Source organism: Ammospiza nelsoni, chromosome 7 (assembly GCF_027579445.1).
Source record: "Ammospiza nelsoni isolate bAmmNel1 chromosome 7, bAmmNel1.pri, whole genome shotgun sequence".
In the NCBI taxonomy this organism is placed as follows: Eukaryota; Metazoa; Chordata; class Aves; order Passeriformes; family Passerellidae; genus Ammospiza; species Ammospiza nelsoni.
This window is the reverse complement of record NC_080639.1, coordinates 5,023,876-5,044,903: the sequence shown is the minus strand read 5'-3', so window position 1 is coordinate 5,044,903 and position 21,028 is coordinate 5,023,876. Positions and strand designations below refer to the sequence as shown.

General features: G+C 46.5%; 2 protein-coding genes across 3 annotated transcripts in view; both read left to right on the top strand.

Moving 5' to 3' along the window:
* Positions 1 to 1,945, top strand: part of SPAG16 (sperm associated antigen 16) — a 375,678-nt gene extending 373,733 nt beyond the window's left edge. For both annotated transcript variants that reach the window (XM_059476201.1, XM_059476200.1), the window contains exon 16: positions 1,624 to 1,945. In XM_059476201.1, the coding sequence (XP_059332184.1) occupies positions 1,624 to 1,805 (182 nt within the window). In that variant the 3' untranslated portion in view covers positions 1,806 to 1,945. The remainder of the gene's footprint in view (positions 1 to 1,623) is intronic.
* Positions 1,946 to 3,352: 1,407 nt separating this feature from the next.
* VWC2L (von Willebrand factor C domain containing 2 like) overlaps positions 3,353 to 21,028 on the top strand; it is a 43,423-nt gene continuing 25,747 nt past the window's right edge. The window contains exons 1-2 of the mRNA XM_059476232.1: positions 3,353 to 3,390; positions 5,421 to 5,887. Of these exons, the coding sequence (XP_059332215.1) occupies positions 5,477 to 5,887 (411 nt within the window). The 5' untranslated portion in view covers positions 3,353 to 3,390; positions 5,421 to 5,476. The remainder of the gene's footprint in view (positions 3,391 to 5,420; positions 5,888 to 21,028) is intronic.

Below are 21,028 nucleotides of genomic sequence, written 5' to 3'. Positions count from 1 at the left end.
AATTCCTCCATGCTCATGTCTGTTGGATAGTATGTTCCCATTGGCTATTTGGTAAATAACCTGAGTTACTAAAAATAGAAAAATCTCCTGTTTTTCATAATCTTCCCAAAAGTTATGACCTTGGTGCCAAGTGGACTTGGTCTGTGTTAATTTCAATTATTCTTCTGCTGGTGATGTCTTTGCTTTCAGAGAGAAAATCTCAATACATAAGAAGAGCTGTAATCACTCACAGGGTGTATTGAACTTGCTCTAAATAGCAAAAAGCGTTTGACCAAGATCATGACTGACACTACAGTGATCCCATTGTTGTTAGGGCCACATCAGATTTGAAATGAATGTATTGATCTTTATTTTTTGTACGTGAAACTCATGATCATTATAGTTAATTTCTAAAGGAGAATCTTTATCTGGAGGCTGGATAAGAGGCACTTCAAACATATCACTTACCAACTATTACCTCTGCTTTTATTTAAGCAGGGAGATAATAAACACATTCTGCTTCCTTAAAAGTGTTCAAAAGTGAGTCCATTTGATTTGCAAAAAAGCACATGGAAACTGAGAACTCCTTAGAACCTTTTTTATATTTTCTTTTATTTTTTCTGCTGTTAATCCCTGTTCTATACTAAGGATTTAATTATCATTTTTTCCATAAGGATATAAGGGAGCAAGCACTCAGTACAGTTAGATGCCTGACTTTCTGGAAATTCAGCTGAAAACTCATATCCTCATGTCTTAGAGTGGTACAAGAAAAGGAGTGTCAAAAGCATGGTCTGATATTGATACCTACAGGTATTAGGAGAGCATCTACTCCTCTGGTGCTCCGTCTGTGTTTCAGAATCTGTCCCTGAACAACTGTATTTAAATATAAGTGATTGTCCTGCTCTGGTCTGCTCCACCTTGAGTATTGTGTGCACTTCTCATCACTGTAACATAAAAAAATGATTAAGCTATTAGACAGCATCCAAAGGGCAGCAAAGATGGTGAAGGGCCTTGAGGGGAAGCTGTGTGAGGAATGACGGAGGGCACTTGGTCTGTTCAGCTGGAGGAGACTGAGGGGAGACTCTCCAGGGTTTGCCAATCCTTTGTGAGGGGGAGTGGAGGGGCAGACACTAATCTGTGCTCTGTGGGGACCAGTGACAGGACCCCATGGAATGGCCTGAAGCTGTGTCAGGAGAGGTTTAGTTGGATATTAGGGAAAGGTTCTTCTTCCACAGGGTGGTTGGGCACTGGCACAGGCTCCCCAGGGATGGTCACGGCTCCAAACCTGACAGTTCAAAAAAGGTTTGGACAACGCTCTTGGGCACATGGTGTGACCCTCGTGGTGTCCTGTGCCGGGCCAGGAGTTGGACTCCATGATCCGTGTGGGACCCTTCCAACTGAGCAGATTCTGTCATTCTGTCTAAGTAGCCAGGCTCCTTGTGAGGAGAACATGAGGTCTCCAGACTGGCCTAATTACTCCAAAATCCAATCTCATTGTTATTGATCCGTCCAACTTTCTGTTAATTTATCTCAGAAAACAGGAGTACACGCGAGTCTCTTTAAAGCCAACATCTCAAAACTTCCCGTGCCGCTCTCTTGTGCAGCCTTTGCCAACCTCGATGATGCCTTTGCCGTGTGTTTCAGGTGACCTGGTGGCTCTGGCCAGCAGCGAGGGCTCCGTGAAGGTGCTGTCCCTGGCCGTGGGCCAGCTCTCCATCCTGCGCGGCCCCGGGGTCGAGGTGCGCTGCGTGCGCTTCCACAGCCAGGATTCGCTGCTGTCCGCGGGTGCCGATGGCAGGGTTTGCCTCTGGAGCTGGGCACAGTGACACACAGTGACATCGCCTTCCACGAGAGCGGTCTGACAGCAGCACTGCGCGCTTATAGCTTAGCTCGTCTTTGCGCTATTCGGGGAATGTTCGCCCAAACGGAGCATTATTTAGCGTTTTATCCAAATAAACCCCTCTAGTTCTCCCTCTTCCTGCTGTCACCGCGTTTTCCCCAACGCCAAGAATCTCTCTTTTGGCGGTTTCTGGAGAAACAGCTTTACAATGACGCCTAATGCCGGCGCAGCCGAATTGCAAGGAGATTGATTTTTAATGTAGCGCAGCGCGAGCCACAGGAGCCGGGGCGCCCCTTCCCCGGCGCAGCCGCCTGTGGGAAGATGAGGCGAAGTTTCCACAATGCGGCCATGGGGGATGTTTTCCCGGACAGCGCCGGGGCAGCGGCGATGAGCCGGAGCTGGAGAGAGCGGAGGGGCTGAGAGAACCCCCAGCCCACGGATCCGAGGGCAGCCGGGCTGAGGGGAGCCCCAGCCGGTGGATCTGAGGGGGCTGCGGGGCCGAGAGGAGCTGGGCTGAGGGGAAGCGGGCTGAGGGGAGCTCTAGCCGGTGCATCTGAGGGGAACCGGGCTGAGGGGAGCTCCAGCCGGTGCATCTGAGGGGAGCCGGGCTGAGGGGAGCTCCAGCCGGTGCATCTGAGGGGAGCCGGGCTGAGGGGAGCTCCAGCCGGTGCATCTGAGGGGAGCCGGGCTGAGGGGAGCTCCAGCCGGTGCATCTGAGGGGAGCCGGGCTGAGGGGAGCTCCAGCCGGTGCATCTGAGGGGAACTGGGCTGAAGAGAGCCGGGCTGACAGGAGCTCCAGCCGGTGGATCTGAGGGGGACCGGCAGGTCTGGGCAGAGCTGTCGCCCCAGCCGGCGGCAGGCGGAGCAGCGGCCGGGGCGGAGGCGCCCCGCCCCTGCATTATTTTTTGGGTTTTACCCCCCCGGCTCTTCTCTCTTCTTTTTCTTTTTTTTTTTTTTTTTTAACCACCACCCCGCTAAAAGCAAAATTAATCGTGATAGGGGCAGGCAGGGAGCGCGGAGCTGCGCGGCGCGGGCATGGCCGGCGCCCGGGCCGGGGAGTCCCCGGAGGGGCGCGGGGGCCGCCCGCCCGCCGGGCGCGGGGCTCCTGCGCCCGCCCTCCCCCGCCTGCCTCCCGCCTAACCCGCGATCGCTCCCCCCCTTCCCCCGCCGAGGCGAAGCTGGAGCCGCAGGAGATCCGCCGGGCACAGGGAGGGGACAGGGATGGGTTGTTTTCTCTCCCCCGCCCGCCCCGAGACCTGAGGAGATGCAGCCCAAGTTCGCCGCGATGACTCTGCTGCTGGCACCGGGGCTTCTCCGCGGCATCGCAGCCTCCGGACCGCCTGAATCCTGCTCCCTCTGAATCGTCGGCGCCGGGTTAAAGCTCAGTTCTCATGTTGTGGTTGCTGGGCTGCCGCGCTCCCGTTTTGCGATGGGAGGTGGAGGAAAAGGGATTGTCCATGAGTCAACACCGAAAACGTGATTAGGAAGAACTGCTTTCACTAATCTGTTTCTAACCTTTCAGTCCATGTTGGCCTGTGACCCCTCTCAGCTTTCACATCCAGCCCGATCAGGTAGGTGTGAATTATTTACTTGGGGTGAGGGAAGGCGGATGAAAACGTTTCAGAGACTTACCTATGATCCTGGCCCCTCTCAGGATGAGAAATGGTGAGAAAGTTCAAGCTGTAAACTAATTCTGAGCCAAGCAGCATTTGTTTACTTGTTGAAATGTGTCCGTGCAAGACGTCTGCAGTCTGTCTGGTTTCCAGGATCGAGCCGAGTGCCTGTGAGTTGCTGTGGGACATCTCAGCTGCTGTAGCAAAATATCTGGGGAGAACTTTTATATACATATATGTATACACACGCATTTGTTTTGAGAGCTTCCTCATGAAACTCCAGCAAATTCTCACAAGTGTTTCACATTTCCTCAGATATTAATGACTCTGTTTGCTGCTCTTTTTTTTCCCCTAAATGCCCACAAATCTGCAGTGTTGCAACCTACCTGTAGCGTTAGGTGGGGAGATGCTCTCCTCTGTAGATATGTAAAGCAGCCGTATCTGCATGAATCGCTGGATTTCCAAACAGCATGTTACACGAGATATTGCTGATAGGAATAACAAGAGGGTGCACAGTCCTTGTGATGGAAACACAGCTAGTACTTCAATTAAGAAGATATCTTTTCGAATTTGATAAATCTTGTGTAATATCCGGTGTCTCCCTCTGTTGTGGCTTCGGAAAAACTGCTTGGTCAACAGGATCCTTTAGCTGCTTCTCTGGGATTAAAGCTTTCTCCTCCTGCTGCTCCTTTTTTTGCTTCAATTAGGGGAGAATTAACTGCTGAACATCTGCAGTCCACCAAAAAAGCCAGTATATAAAAATGTCACCCTGAGGGGTGGGGGCAGTACGTGTGTGGGGGATAATGCATGTTTGTGTAGACTCCGTGAGCCTGGGTGTGCATGCTCTGGGAATGGAGGAAGAGAAGGGATGATGACACACACACGCCCCAACAACCCTTCTTGTTTTGGTTTGTGCCAGCATCTGCCTCCGTAGTTCTGCAGTCCGTGTAATGCTGATATTTCATCTCATTTAAAAGTTTCCTGTAATACTTTTTTAAGAGGGGTCAGAAACCAGTTTGCTGCCGGGGTTGCACCGGTGTGTGGGCAGGTTGGTGGCGGTGATGTGGCACTGTGGGCAGCCAGAGGTGTTCCCGAGGCACCGGCACGGAGCCTTTCCGGGGGTCACTGAGAGCCCCTCTCTCTCCCTGCCGGGCTCCGTGCTCACTCCTCCGCTCCAGCACAGCTCACCGCAGGTCGCTCCCGAAGTTTTAGAAAGGCTCCAGCTTAATCAGGCCGACACGTTTCAGCGGCTCCATGCATTATGCAGGCATTTAACGTCCTGCACTCGGCGGTTTTGCTGGGAATCACTGAAATGCTGAATAATGGGGATGGTGAATTGCATCTTTGCCTCTGGCAGGGTTAAACGTACCTGCTGCAGGCTGGGCTGTGTTGGTAGCTCAAAAGTCCCTCTTCAGAAATGCTGTAAATAAGATTCTGTACTATTCCATCTCTCACAGCCCAAGTTAACCCAGCACCATCTTTCAGATCAGGCACAGATCTGACAGCAGATTATGTTTAACTCCTTTTTCAGCTCGGGTTTCCCACCTCGGTTTAATGAAGTGGGCTGTGCTCCATCCGTAGCACCAAGGGACAGTGGCCCTCACAGGAGGTTTAGACCATCCTTAAACTTGGCTTCAAAACCCTCCGAGCTGCCCATCACCATGAGATTTCAGGCAGCTGGTTTAATTTCTGGTGCATCCAAAAACTCAACTGCAAAAATGAGGAAAGTAAAAATTAGATGATTCTGTGAACCACCATTCCTTCAGAGATATTTTATGGTCATATGCTTCCAGGCATGTGTGTCTAATTTTAGGTATTTCACATGCTTTGTTCTCTTTGCCAATAGTTAAGAAGAGGTTTAATTCAAATGAAACAGTGATAGTTAAAAACTTTGATTTATTCTTTGGTACTGGTTGAAACAATGACTTCTGTAAGTCAGTATTCCTTGAATTTTGAGTTTTTTCTCACTTGAAACTGTTTGTTTTCAGACCACAACACTGGTCTCCCTATGGAAGCAGCTGTTTGTATCTGGCTTTGAGGTCCCATGGAGAAGCTGAGGAGGGGGATGGCTCTTCACATCCATGAAGCCTGGATACTTCTGTTTGTGCTCCCTGGTTTGGTCACTCCAGCTGCCATCAACCATGAAGATTACCCCGCTGATGAAGGGGACCAGACCTCCAGTAATGACAATCTGATCTTTGATGATTACCGGGGGAAGGGCTGTGTGGATGACAGTGGCTTTGTGTACAAACTGGGAGAACGTTTTTTCCCAGGACATTCCAACTGTCCCTGTATCTGTACTGAGGATGGACCTGTTTGTGATCAACCAGAATGCCCTAAAATCCACCCAAAGTGCACAAAAGTGGAACACAATGGATGCTGTCCAGAATGCAAAGAAGTGAAAAACTTTTGTGAATATCATGGGAAAAATTACAAAATCTTGGAGGAATTTAAGGTATGGAACACTTTCTTCAGTATTTCCTACTAGTATGCTTTAGGAATTGTATGTTTGGTGGGAGCTCTCAAAGGCACTCAGTATTTGCTTACTGCCACTGATGAATGCTGAAGTTGAAGTCATTTTTAGCTGTGATGCAGATCTGGCTCAAGTAAAAGCTGTCACCTCCCCTTTATGTGCATCCCTGAGGGCCAGTGGTCAGTCAAAGCCTCTGAGGGAATTGCCAGCCCTCTGCATCAGCCTGCTTTGCTCATAGCATGGCTCATGCTGGACTGCCAAGGCTGTGTAACCCACTACTGAGTGCTTTTTAAGAACCCCTTTTGCAATTTGGATAGCAAAAAATTGATGGCATGGTACTGAGAGCTGTTACTCATAACTGTATGAGCATGCAAATAAGTAGATGGTAAACTCTATTTATTTTTTTCACTTCAACTGTGATGAAGCTGTCTAGAATGGAGAAGATGAAATCCTGGGTAGATGAGCATCTCAAGCAATGAGAAGCATGGGGATTCATTGTAATGGTTGAGTTATTGTAAGGAATGTCATAAAGAAATCCTGAAATAGATCTTAAAAACAAGTCAGTGTTTTCCAAAACCACTACACAACCTGCAGTTCTCATTCTAATGAGTTTGATCACGAGCTTTCAATTGTGCTATTCAATTCTGAAAACAGCATTTCCCAGTGAAGAACAGGGGCTGTAAAAGCTGCAGGTACACAAGTTTGTTGTTCAGGTCATGTGGCTTTGAGAGTTGAACCTCCATAATTAACAACAGCCTGTAACTCCTCCTGGCTGAGTGCCAGATTTTATTATACACTTGGCCAGTTTGTTGTCTTTCCTGCAAGGAAAATAATTTCATACAGGTCTGAGTACTTCACAATTCTCAGTAACATAGATGGCAGTTCTGTTTTTCACAGAAATGGGCATTTTCAGGGAAGGTAGCAGTCAGTAGTTCCTTTTTTCTATCATGTGTGCTGTGTTTATCTTTCTCTGTCCATCTGGAACTGCAGTCACTGAGTCTGCCCAAGACAGTTTAATGTCACAAACACAGGATAAAGCAGATGTATGAGGGGCATCTCCTTGAGGGCCACCCTGATCAACCTGCTTTGCTTTGCTGAGGGATGTGAAGATGCTGATCTTGATATAACTGCTCAGATCCTTCTTGCCCTGGGAAGGCCCAAGTTCATCCCATGATCACACTTCAGTGGTCCTATTTTGACAGCTCTGTTGTCAAGTGGTGAGATATCCCACCTAGGTGATCAGGTTTACATGTGAGAGCTATAAGGTCTCATTTTTAGGAAGCAGAAATTTGTAAGGACTCTGAGGAGATTTCAGTGGGAGAGATAGATCTTGTCATAAAAATATCTCTTGTGTGTGAATTAAGTGGAAAAGTAGTGATCTCTTTTCCTGAAAGAAATAATTTCATCCTGATAACAGCTTAAACTCTAGGAAAACAGAATAGAGGAGAGAAAAGCTGTTGGAGAGAGTTAGGAGCCATCTGGTTCCCTGTATTCAAGCACTTGGGGTGCTGTGTGGAAAGCAAAGTTGCAGCACCCTCTGGGAAGCACCAAGTAGACAGTGTCACACCACTGTGACACACAGTAACCTTCTGTCCAGAGCTAATGGCAGATCCTTCACACTTTATTTAGCTGGCAGTCAAACTTTTGACCTGGACCTGTGTTTTGCTGAAAGCCCAATATGTTGTGGGATAGGGCAGAAACCAATGTTTTGGAAACCTCTGTGTTTACCTAGAATAAACAGTGGGTTGCTTTTTTCCCCTCAAAGTTCTGTAGGAGAGTCAGACAATGGAAGATCACTGTTTTGTGGGGAATAAAGAAGCACCTGTGAACTATGACTTTATAAATTCTATAGGAAAGGCAGAACTTTGAGATTCAGGAAGCTGCTGCTCTGAAGTCTTGACTTTATGAGGCATCCAAGCATTTTGTTGTTTATTTCAGCAGAAGAAAGATTATACCTGCTATCTCTGCAGATGAAATCTGGAGCAGTTCATAGGTTTTACAGGCTCTGAGCTCTGCTCTTCCCTCATCCTGTTGAATTTATAATGTCTGCAAACTTTCTCCCATCCATTGCACACACACTGAAGTCAAAGACGAGAGGCTGTTCTGACTCAGGCCCAGGCTGCTTTCAGTGGACACAGAGGCACTGTTTTATGTGGTCTCAGAACCCTTTCACCCACTTGATTTACTCTTGCTGGTATGTAGATTTCAAATAGTCATCTATAGAAGTGCTTGTCACTGCTGAGTTTCAGCTGAAATTAGCCTCTATTTAAAAATCTTTTGCAAGTGTGTGTCTGTGTATGTGTGCCAGGACTGACTCATCTTGTAGAAATTTCAGCTGCCTGATCTTTCACAAATTGGGATTAATTTTTTTCTCTTGGATTTTTTTTTCCTAGGATATCAATATCTATGAGAGGTTTCCAGTTGGGTGAATTGTTTCTAGATTTATTTTTTTTTTCTCAGCTTTGGGGTGAGAAATCCAAATGTGATTCAATCTTTTTTTCTTACCACTGGCAGTAACTGCAATGCTGTCAGGGTAAAGGAGTAGTTGCAAAGACCCATTTCTTGAATATTTAGCTTTCTTCTAGTGAACAGATCTTGTACATCTGATTTTTTGAGTCACAACACCCATAAGCACAAAATACAAACATGCCAACAAGCCATGTAGCTTAGACAGCTGTCCAAATATTTATGCTTGTGCCCCTCAATCATTAACATGTACAACTGAAATGCTGAAGTTCAATTATAAATCCAAACCCATTGAGAATTTTTCTTGTATCCTTTTGTAAAATGTTGTGTCTTTGACAGATGGCTTAGTAACCCCAGGCAGCATCTTTGTAGCATCTTTATCTCTTATGGGTCCTGGGAGATGTTGGTGGGTTTGGGGCCTGCCTCATTCCCTAGTTTCAGTGGGATTTACTCCCAGCTTTGGCTGAGGCTAGGGTTCCACCTGCAGAAAAGGCCAGCACAATCTCTGTAGTGTTAGCCATGATCTGATTCAAATGTGCAGATTAAAATGCAGATTGATGCCTGGAGGTCATGATTCTGATACCTGTGAGGCAGGAGAGAGGGCAGGTCTGGTGGGTTGTTCTGGGATCCCTCTCTCTATTTCCCATCTTGTTCTCTGCTTTTCTCTTTGCTGGACTGCAATGTGGTATCTCAGGTCCCCAATGCCCCCTCTCAGAGCAGGGCTGAAGGCAGCTGTGGTGGCTACAGGGAAGGGGTGAAGGATGCTGGAAGTCCCAGGCTCTTTTCTCCAGAGGGATCTGGCAGGGGCTCTCAGGGTGACTTTGCAGCTGCATTTTCTCTCCCACATCATCCTTGCCTTGATTTCAGTCCTGGAGGTTAAGCTCTGAGCCCAGGTGCTCTGTGCTCACCTGTAGGAGCAGACATCTTTCAGAGCCAGGAAAGAAGCAAATGGGGATTGGTGTTGGTTATTGCAGGTCCCCATGGCTGTGTTTGGGATGAATGTCCCCAGCCAGCACTGATGGGAAGCTGAGCAGACAGTGTTCTGCAGTGTGATGGATGTTCATTGGCAGCTGATGGAGAGCTCTGCAAATGTCACTGAGGCAGCAGTGTCCCCAAGTGCTGATTAGTGTTTGCTCTCTTGCATGACTTACTGGCAGGAAAGCAAACACCTCTGAGAAATGCAGTTATGGCATGGATGCAGTGTATTTGTAGCCACAGTGAGGAGCCACTGGAAGAGGGTTGGGTTGTCAGGTTGGAAAGTCCACTATCAGCTCTGAACTTCCTGGCTCTCTCATCACCCAGCAGAGGCACATCCACAATAACCTCTTGCAGACCTCTGGATGTGTAGCAAAATGCCAGTGCTGGGAGATAAATGGTCAGTTCACAAGAGATTGTCAAGCTGACATCTTGAAATATTCTCTCCGTTTTAGAGTGACAGGCAGGGACTGCTCCCTGTCCCTGCAGGAGGGTGGGCACGGTGCCATCCTCCTCCAGGGCAGTGGCAGGAATTTCCTAAGCACAGACATTGAAATATCTGTGTTAGCCTGGCAGAACCTTGGGTGAGTTACCCTTTGGGTGGCAACACCAGAGGTTTTGGCCTTCCTGATGATGTTCAAGTGAGAAGGGCAGCTTCAACCTGCAGTTGTGAACTTGAGTTTGGAAAACACTCTGGACATTTTTTGGATGCTCTTCAGTGGCTGTCCTCCTTTCTGCCAAGCACAGAGCTGGAATTTCTTCTAGCCATTGGCTCTGCCAGTGCTTATCCTCTGCTGCTGCCTTTATTTGCCTGCCCTTCCCAATGAGTTCTCCACTTCCTTGTCCTCTCCCCTTCCACCTTGCCTCCTCCCAGACCTATCCTCACTGAAAAATGTAATGCCCAAGTGTTAGTCCCTTGCATCAGCACAAGTGGGGAGAGGTGAGAAAACAAACCCTGCTCATGCCTTTTTCCTCCACACTGTTAAAAAAAAAAAAAATTAAAAAAAGCAGCAAAGGTGACATTTTTCCTTCCAGGGCAAAGTTTTTGCTGACTTGAAAAGAGGCAGGATTTCATTGCAAAAATTCTACTTTATTTTTCTCTCCCCTGTTCCCTGCCACTATATCTTAAGTTCATTGCTTTGTTTTGTCCACAAATCACCTGTAACCCTTCAGTGAAGGTTTTTGTATCTTGCTGATTTTATGTCTTCTTGAACAGTGCTTTGCACAGCAGGGACACAGCTCTAGCAGGGTTCTTCAGGGTGTAATCAGAACCCAAAATACATGAGGGACTGTGTAAGCATAGCATTATCATCCACTGCTTCTCAGATCATTATGGAAACCTTTACTTCAGAATAGTGGCACCTCCTTCTCCTTTGGTAATTCTCTTTAAAATGTTTTATTAATGCAATTACCTGAATTTAACTGAGCAAAGCAAGGCCTCTCATCAAAAGGCACGTGCAGGCAGGTATGCAGCTCTCAGCCCCTGAAACACAGTGTGTCCATCCTGATGCTGGAGAAAAGGAGGCAGTGAAACCAAAAAGGGATTCCCCACCCCCCAGAAGTGTGCCAGAAATAGAAATTTCTGAACAGAAATAGAATTTAAGTGGTGTAAACAACAGCCTGGCTCTGACCACCAGGTACCCAGCCTTGGAGTGCAAGCTCATCAAATATGAATGGAGCACTTGGGGTGGTGCTCTTAGAGAACATTTCTCTGAGAAACCAGAGTGTGCCAGCCCTGGGTGGAGAGGGCCAGCATGGGTCCCCCATTGTAATATTGGCATTTTTCTCTCCAAGATGTGTGCAGCAGGCTTTTTTTTTCTACTATGACTCAAACAAGTGGGGCTTTTTTTTTTCCCTTCTTGTGTGTTCTGCAGTTTCACATATGGCTAGAAAATCATAATACAAAAGAAATTTCAATAACGTGCCTGTGCTTTAATAAAAGGAGCCATGAACAATGCCAGCTCTGAAGATAGCACACAGCCATTGAAATCAGACAGGGGAAACAGAACATCAGTCAGATGGAAAAGTATGATTTATTATCTCCCTCCTGGCAAAATTACAGTGACAATGTCTATGCAAAGGAATCTAAAATTACTGACTTACTGTATTTCTGTCATAATTTGTACCAAGAAAACATACTAAAATAGATAGGCCTGTCATATTGATCTATAGTGAAACCTATTTTTAAAATTATGCTATGAATTTAGCTACTGATTCTGTAACATATATATCACATTATGCACAAATATATTGTTCCAATAGGTGGAAGAAGGTGGGCTTTATTCAGAATTTGGCTAAAAAAATCCATGAAAGAAAATAGAGCACAGTAATACATGGGAGGCCTAAAAAGCTCAGAGCTCAGTGATGCTGGCTGTGCCACACACAAACTGTCTCAGAGCTCTCCACTGAAATGGATGAGACCCAAAACCTGAATCCCCACTATTCAGAATCAGCAGGAATTGAGCACAGGCCCCTGGTTTTAGTCACAGTGCAGAGCTCAGCCTGCACATGCAATCCCAAGGGATTGGTATTTCCCCAGTAAATATGACACAGGAATTAATGTGTGCCCAGCATTGGTACTGCCAGAGCTGGGGCTGGGCTTTCAGTGATTCACTGCAGGAAAAAGCCCATCAGCTCTGCTGGCTTCCAGAAAGGGGCTGTCCAGGGAGCTGCTGAAGGAGAGGGGATATCTCTGCACAGCCAGTGGAGAAGCTCTGGCACCTTCCTGCCCTCCCTCCATGGCTGCTGGAGCCTTGCTGTTAAGAAAATGGAATATGTAGTACCTGCAGGTGTTACCAAGAGTGGTAAAATCAAGTCTGAGGCTTTATTGTTGTGCCAAGGAGAGACCTGCTCATCCTTGGCTCTCCCAAGCTGTTTGTCTCTGTCACCCAGGGTGTTTCTGTGGGGCTGCTGAGCAGGAGGAGGTCCTCAGGTCATCAGCTTAGGAAGAAGGATGTCATCCTTACAAACATCCAGAGCTCATTGGTGAGAAGGTTTTTTAGGAAACTATTTCCTGCCAGAGGGAGGGGAAGTGCAGGTATGTGTTTGTTGCCACTGGAATGTGCTCTATGCAGAATTGCATTCATTAAAAAAGTGCTCAATCAGCCAATTATTCTAGTTACTGTTTTAAAAGCTGTAATTAGATAAGTTGTGTAGTGACAATGCTCAGTCTAGTTGCAAAATAAGGATGTGTGAGGCTTCCTTACTCTGTTCTGTGGTAATATCAGAGGTAATTCTTTGGGAATTGCAGTGAAATCAGTATGCTTGGAGAAGCAGTAGGGTTTGAAACAGCTCCTGAAAGCAGGGAATCTCTCAGTCTGTTAGCTGTGGTCATCCCAGTCAGCAAAACTTTGTGACTGAGGGTTAGCCCAGTGTGCTCCTGTGTAAGCAGAGCCCAGTGTGTTCTCTCATCACAGGTAACCCATTGAAACCTGATTTCAGCTCACATCCTTCCCAGCCTGTGCTCATAACCAAAGGATGACATCCCCTGAGGGACAGGAACCTCCCTGGCAGCTGCAGAAGGAACAGGACCAAGGTCCACATCTCCTCCCCAGTGATGTCTGGTTGTATTATACCTTCCTTTATAATGGAAACTCAGTGTTTTATCAGTACATGGAGCTGATCTCGCCACCTTCTCCCATCTCAGTGTGCACAAAGGAGGAAACAGCAGGCACAGGTATAAGGAAAACATGTGTAAAAGGGATCACCTTTCTGACCAGGGCCTCCATTCCTTTCTCCCTGCTCCAGGAGGCTTTCTCCTGCATCTGGCTCCTTCATTGCAAAAGCCAGCCAGGAGGGAATGGAGAGCAGAAAGCTGCCAGCTGGGCTCACTTCCCTTGCTGACATTAAAAGCAGCTTAACAAAGGTGAAGCACACGCAGACATTTTGTGTGTGTCCGAACAGGGCTGCACATCACACGTTGGAGCCATCTGTCATGTCTGTAACCTTTCAGGAGTCCCCTTCCTGGGCACTGGCCATGTCTGAACTAAAACACCATTGTCATCGAGTCATAAAAATTATCAGCAAAGTGCCAGAGCCCCAGGGTAGGTGAGGTGCAACTATTGTAAGGAATAAAATGAGACATAGATCAAAGCAAAGAGAGTGTTCTCACGGAGGAAATGCAAAGTCATGTTTTTACAGAAAGCTTTGCTGCTGCTCTCGGGAGGGAAAAGCGACCACGAGACTGCAGACACACAGCTCTGGTGGAAAAGGGGCCAGGACTGAGCTCAAGGCTGTCTCTCTCATCAGCTAATGGAGGAGTCACTCTTCAGATCCAGACAGGGTTCCAGGAGCCTTTTAAACTCATCAGATTGTGTGGCACAGAGCTAATCTCTGAGTGCAAAGCTCCTAAAGCCATCAGAGCCCTGACTCATCAGATGTGGGCCCAGGATAGCCAGGATGAGGTGCATCTTCTGTGCCCCTCATCTGCCTTTGCTGATCTATAGGGCTCCCCAGGAATGTGTACAAAGAATGGCAAGGAAAATGTTTGTGATCATGGACAGGCATGGCAATGAGGAATGAGAGGAATACACAGCTGGAGGGATTAGAGCATCCTTGTGCTTTTCCAGCTCCAGAGTCCAAGCCTGGTCACCAGCACCCTGGAAAGACTCTTGTGTTAGCAATGTCTGTGTGTGTGTTGAGGGCTCCCTTAAAAACAGGATCTCAGCATCTGCTTCTGCTGCTTCTTGGATGCCAGGTGCTTGGTTTAGCCAATCTGCAGTGTGGTGCAAGCATTTTTCAGTTTTTGGATGGCAAAGTTGATTTGTATTGCTAGGGCTCCACATAAGTAGGATAGAGCTCCAATTTTTTCACTGCAGATAAATTATCTAATGACTTAATAGTTTTTTCCTGTTGCAAAGTCATTTGCAACCTGATGGTGTTTTCAGTGAGTGTGCTTGTCTATAATTACTCAACATATTGTTGATTTGAGCAACTTTCCACCTATGGAAAATCCAGGTGGTTACAGGTTTTTTAGTATAATTTATATTGTATCCACTAGCTGGCTGGATGCTTTTTATTTTATTAATTAAGTGGCAAAAATGAGAGAAATTTTTGCACTTTGAGGGGTTTTGTATTGGCACATACAAAAGAGCCATTTACTAAATATTTAACACAAATTAGATTGTTATTTATACACTGCTTATAGTGAAGCCAAGTGAGCAGCTCAGAAGAGAAGTAGGCAGGTTTCAGTCCCACCTTCAGGTGGAACTTGTTCACCAGCTCCTTGTCCACAAGTTTGGCACCTGCAAAATTTCTCAGCTGAAAGCTCTCTGAATTTTCCTGCAATCTTCTCCTAATCTGTCTGAGATCACAGGCAATTTCAATAACAATGAAAATGATTCTAATTTCTCCTCCAGGAGTATCTCTGATGAGTGCTATCCCAGTTCCTCTTTTATTCCTCTCCCCTGGTTTATGACTTCCCACCTCAGCCATAATATGGAAGCCATTTTTGCCTCCAAATTTACTCATCTGGTCCTTTCAAACTTTCTTCCCTTTCTTGCTTCCTGCCAATAAATTCCCCACCTGAAACTATAGCTACAGGGATAATTTCCATCAGAATTGCCATTGTCCATAGTGTCATTAAAAGTTACAGCTCCTCTTAAGATGAAGTGCCCAATTTGACAGACGTCACTCTGCATCACTCTGCTGTTCCTGCTGTTTTGTCTGCATCGAGCAGGATGCCTTCAGTCCAGCCTGTCTGAGGGATTCTCTCTGGGAGTCTCTTGAAAACTAAAAGAGAGAGGGATTGACAGCAGCCATGGCTTTCAGTCTTCCTTTTCTTGGAGCCCAGCACTTGCAAGGGGTGGGACACATCCAGAGTGTGGGCAGGAGGTGAGTGTGGATACAGTTCATGGATCTGAATCTATGGCAGTGATGCCTTAAGTGTGCAGAGCTGCCAGCTGACATCCATTGCATCCCAAACCACCTTGGCATCAGCAGAAATGCAGAGGATGGCACTTCCTTTTTAAGGGGTTGGCACTTCTTCTTCTAAAGTGTTCTTGAAGGGGGAGAAAGTATTTCAACTCCATAATCAGTAAAACTGCCAAGAAAAGCATTTTTTCCCTTTGCAGTATCACCCAGAAGAGGAACATCCTTAGACACCACGTCCTTTTTGGTGTTTGAAGGAGCTGGGAGCTGAAATGCCTGATTTTGGTTTGCAGTGGTACTGAGAGTCCTGGTATCTCCCCTGCCTTTGCTCTGAGGTGATGACTCCTTGGGTTTCCCCAGAGCTCAGAGTCAAGCCCACTGGCTTAGTTTTGTGCTTATACCCCTCTTTGTGTTCCAGTCAACCAAGCAGATTGCTCCAGTCATTCAGGCCATGTTATAAATTCACCTTTTTGACTGAAGAACACCACAGCCCTCAATAACAGTATCCAGTGAAAATACTTGGATTGTCTTCCAATACAGCCTCTGCATGATGATCAGTGGGTGCATTGTAACATGATTAGGTGGTTGTGAGCACTTATTTTGTTCCCCAAAAGAAAAGTGAAGTATTCCTGATACAATAGCTGTGAAGTCTGTATTGCTCTGCACAGTCTGGTAGGAGCTGTGTCTGCTTGGTGAAGGGCTGTTGTGTGTCAGGCAGCACAAGAACCTGGTCCTTCTGCACCACTTCATGGGACCTTGGCAATGAGGTGAAGCTTCCAGGATGGGATTTGGGCACATCCTTGTACAAAAACTCTTCAGGCTGAGCTGTAGGAGGAAGGGGAAGAGAGCAGCACAACGAATCCTGATTACTGTATCTCAGGCTTTGAGCAGCCTGACTTCAGCAAAGATGTAAATCTTCTTCCATGAGGCAGAAAACCCAAGTACAAAGAAAATGCCACACAATTCAAGGCCTTTTCTTGGAAAAGTGAGGAGAGGTCCTAAGTGTTGGGAAATGGCTGAGCTAAACATGCCTGGAGGAGCTGGTGTCTAAATTCATGGAGTGGAAGGTCTCCAGGAGTAAGAGTTTTAATGATACAAGATCTACTGGCTCTTGAAATCCTCAGGTACCAAACAGCACTTTAGTCTTGGAAGGCTGCTTGGAAAATAAGCAGCATTTTCCCAGCTCCTGGAGGGGTGTGAGCCTCAAACCCCAAGTCTGAGCAAAGCCAGCTGGAAGAATCCCAACTGATCACAGAGAACTGCAAACTTGGTCTGAGACATCTCCTGGCTTGGAAACCAGTTAGCCTGGTGAATGTGGCAGCAGAGCAGAAAGTGAGGGAAATGGTTTCTCATTGACTGACAGAACAAGCAGGTGAACAAAAAGTATCAGTCAGATGTCATCTGCAGGGGTTTTAGTTTGTCTTAGGTAAATCACTCCCTCTCCACCTCTCCAGAGCTGTTGTAGAAGCAGCTAAGAGTGATGGACAAGCAGACAGAAAGACAGAGAAATCCTGATTGCAGGCAGGCAAGAAGAGGGCTGCAAAATGATATTTCACAGATACAGATGTGCTTCCTCCTTTCACTCAAGGAGAATATTCCCTACGTGGTGAGGACATAGAAAAGCCTTTCCCATGTTTGGGACAGCAGAGGGGTGGCTCAGGTGCTGTAGCTATGGCCAAGACATGAGCTAAGGGAGAAATACAGAGATGAGGTTCAGTAAGTACTTGCAACAGGAGAATTCCTATGACTAAATGAGATGACTGAGGTGCTTCTTGCAAGGTCTTGCCTAAAATCTTGAAGTTTTGTGTGTCAGTTATTGGTGTGATTGTACCAGTTTAATTCAGATCTCTTCAGCTGTAGAAAAACATAAAGGAGTAGATTTAACCATTCTGAGTTCTGAATCCAGATTTCCATGTTCTTCTCTCTACCTCTCCCTTATATTTGGAAATAATCAGTTTTGTAGAGTATTGCTTAAAGAATTGTTTGATTGTGTGATCTCTATGGGTGCCCACCTTTTAGAGGACTTTTAGAGGGCCTGCTCACAAAATAGACACCTCAGAGGTAAAAAAATTTTTGAAACCTTGTAGCAGACTAAAGAAGGACCCAGGTGGTGCCCAGCATTGTAAGAGAGGAGTAGCTGGATGATGTTAGCAGTCATAATTCCTCCATCTGCTGGCATTTGCTTCCAAAAAGAGGGTGAAATCAGTGGGGAGCTGGTGTGTGTGGGTGCAGGAGTGAAGATCAGGAGGTGGAGCACCCATATCCTGGTTGGTTTCCCCATTTCCCCTGCTCAGGGTGTATCTTGTTTTTCATTCTGTTGCCTTTGCTGCCTTTTCCATGTGTTTGTTTATGTCGTCTATCAAGTTTATCATTATGTGCCCATGCACATAAAATCTTTATTAGCCGTGTGTATTTTCTATTCTCTGTTCTAATTTCCCTTCCTTCTTGCATTGTTAACAAACTCTGCTGATTGCAGATGTTTCCCATTTGACAGCACCTGAGACTCAGGTTTTCCAGGCACACAATAGAGGGAGTGCTGGCTCCTTCCTCCGGCCATCCTGAGGTGTGATGGGGCTGTCCCACAGAGGATTGCCCAGGGACTGAACCTGCCCTCCCAGCCAAACCTGGGCTCACAGTCCTCTTTGAGATCAGTAGAACAGAAGAGAAATAGAAATGGGGCTGTGATCTCAGGGGTGGTTATGAATGGGTTGTGCAGCTCCAGTCTTTTTGAAGCGACTGGCTGAAGGAGAGATTAGGGTCAGTGCAGAGGCTGAGAAGGCCCCTTGTGCTCTGTGCCCCATTTCAGCTGCTGTTAAAAGCCCATGGATGGTGGATAGATGTTGGCCACGTCTGCTTCCCACCAGCTTGGCTTGACTTGGCCCCTGCCCTGACAACAGCATCCAAGAATTGTTACCCCACTGGCTCTGAGGGTCACTGCTCTCACCCCCATGAGGAGTGGAGAGGGGGTAAAAAGAATTTCAGTGCTGCACTGGTTTGGCCAAGTCAGGCTGCTCTACTGACTGATACCTTCTACAGAAGGGCTCAGCTTGCTCCTGATAGAGCCATTTCTGGAATCATATTGAGCAGGGCAGGACCATGGAATGGTGTGGATATGTGTCCATGTTGTGGCTGGGCATCAGGAGCACCCTTTCCTTTTGGGCAGTGGTCAGAATGTTTCTTCACCAACAGCTCTTGAAATCCTGCCTAATAAATCCTTCCCTAGAGAGGTCTCTAAGAGATTATCCTGCCTTGGACACAGGAGTGAGTAAATTACCACCTTTTGTGATCCTTTAATCTTAACACTCTTTCCAGAAGACCAGTTAAAGGGACACAGATAACGCATTTGCACTGTTCATGTGGGACAGTGTCCTCTCTCCCTCATACTCCAGAAAACCCCCTGTGTTTTTTCAGTATCCTTCAGCAGGGATGAGAGCTCCTTTTCTGGAACTGTTCTTTGAACTTTGGTGGCTGCAAAAGTGTAAACCACCCCTCTGTCATGAGGGATAAATCTTTAAATTGGGAAATAGGAAACCAAAATTAAGGACATCTTCTGCTGGTTCCCTGTTCTTCACTGGTTCCCAGTTTGTCCTTTTGCTGCTTGGGCTTCCTGCTGCCTGTACCAACAGACAGAGGACTTTTTGGCCAGTGTCCCAGAATTGTTCCACAAGAAGGGTAGCACCAGGGAAAGTAATAGCTTGGATACAGAGCCTGCAGACAACAGTTTCAAATGCTCAGCCAGTGTGCCTGGGGCAAAGTCCTTTCTGAACGGGCAGGGATTTGCAGATCACATCCCAAAGCACGTCCCATGGAAGAAAGTGCCCAGGCTCTCATAAACCAAGAGGACAGGAGGGCAGGAGTCCCCCGTGGTGAGTGGCACTGACAAGTGACCTAAGTGCTCAGATAGAGGAAGATCCTGGTGACAAGACCAAGTGGCTTGACCTTAACACAGTGAGGAGGAGGAGGTGGCAGGGAAGGGTCTGGTTCATGCCAAAGCTGCCTTTTCATCTGGTGGCTTAGGTCGAGCCTCTAAAGGGGAGAATGATGCCTTAAGTTTTGGCTTTTATATTTCTCAGATTCTGTGCTGCTTTATTGTGTAACTCTGAGCTTCATACTAAGTGTTAGCAAGCTCTCTTCACAGGGTAGGTGAACAACAGTCCTTTTCCAGCTTGTCCAAGGACAACTGTTACAACTCCAGGCCCAAAAAGTATAAACAGTGGACTGAAGAGAGAAAAACAAGGAGGATGGGACTTCATAGCCTAAAGCTGTAATTGGACCATTAACTCCAATATGCAAATGGAGCAGAACTTATAAAAGTGTGAGACCTTGTGACTGGTCATCCATTTTGTGACCCTTTTGGTTCATCTTGGGTGCAACCCTGGCTGGGCTCTTGTGCTGCCCAAGGTGTAACCATTGAGGCCTTTTAATAAATCCCTGCTTTACTCTGTAACTCTGTTCTAGGTCAGCCTTCTCAAAGCATCAGTTCACTGTGTTCTGCCAGGGTGTGCTTTCCTTCTCTAATTGTGTGCAGCTCTTCCTGCTTGGAAAGCTGCTCTGAGCATCAGGCAACATCCTGCTTTGTCACAGTGTCATTTTCAGGCTGCACCACCAAGGCTGAGCAGAAGATGTGTGTGTCATGTCTCATCTGCTCAGCTGCAGAGTCGTCCAGGGGCAGCTTCTGCTTGTGCTGATCCCCTTTGAGCCCTGCATTGGGCTGCAGCCCTGGAAAAGCATCACTTATTCCTCAGCATTGCAGCCACTGGAGTTGTGAGGATGGGTACAAGCCCTGGAGGAGATGTCGGTGAAAGCTTCCACAAATCACAAGATCTAGTTCTACTGCTCCATATAATTAGTGATTAAAATGAGTAAAAACAAAGCAGCAATTTTCTTATTGATCCCTCAGCAAATAGCTCTGTCTGTTTGCTTCTGTATTGTTTCTTCCTATTAAATAGCCTTGAATAAGAAATGTCAGTCAAATGAATTTAGATTCCTGGTGCTTCAGACAGAAATCAAAGCAGGATTGAAAGAGGAGCGATAATTAGAGAGAGGAATTCCACCTCCACACACTTCTTCCCTTGCTCAAGGAGTGCTGATTTTATCTAAATTGCCAAAGCCATGAGCAAATGAGAGGTGATGGGAATTATAGACTGCAGATGCTGAGACAAAGCAAGGGAAGCTTTAATTAGTGCATTTGAAGGTAGAAATAAATTTTCTGGGAATAAATTATTCGACTCAAGACACATGAAGCTTCTTAGAGGTGAACTGAAGAGCTTCTTACAAGCCACAAACAGGGCTCACAGGTTATATCTATCTTGTAGAAATTAGTGACCCAGCACTGAGGTCTGAAATACATCAGGATGAATCCTTCTTTCTTTGCATCCCACTTTATTTTCTAATATTGAGTAATATTTTTTAATACTGAGGAATTCCCACAGCTGCAAATGGACATAAAGCAGAATTTTTCCCAATACCCACATTTACTCACTGAAATGTTAGTGATGGATGCTGAGAAACTGGGAGTTACATATCAAACCTACTGGAACTGAAAGGAAGTTATTTTCCTTTCAATTCTCCTTTTATTCTCCTTCCTTAGCTCTGCTGCCATGCTTTCATGACACCAGCACACACATAAGGCACTGGAAACCTTAAAACACTGACCTTTCTATGTTTGCAGCAGATTTTCACAGCTTTTTAAAGGTCGAGACAGTAACAATTTGGAGGTGGGTAGAGCTTCCAGGCCAAATTGGTGGTGCTGAAACAAAACCATTTCGCTGGGTGCTTTAATCCTGAATTCCCTGACTCAGCAGAATTACTCAG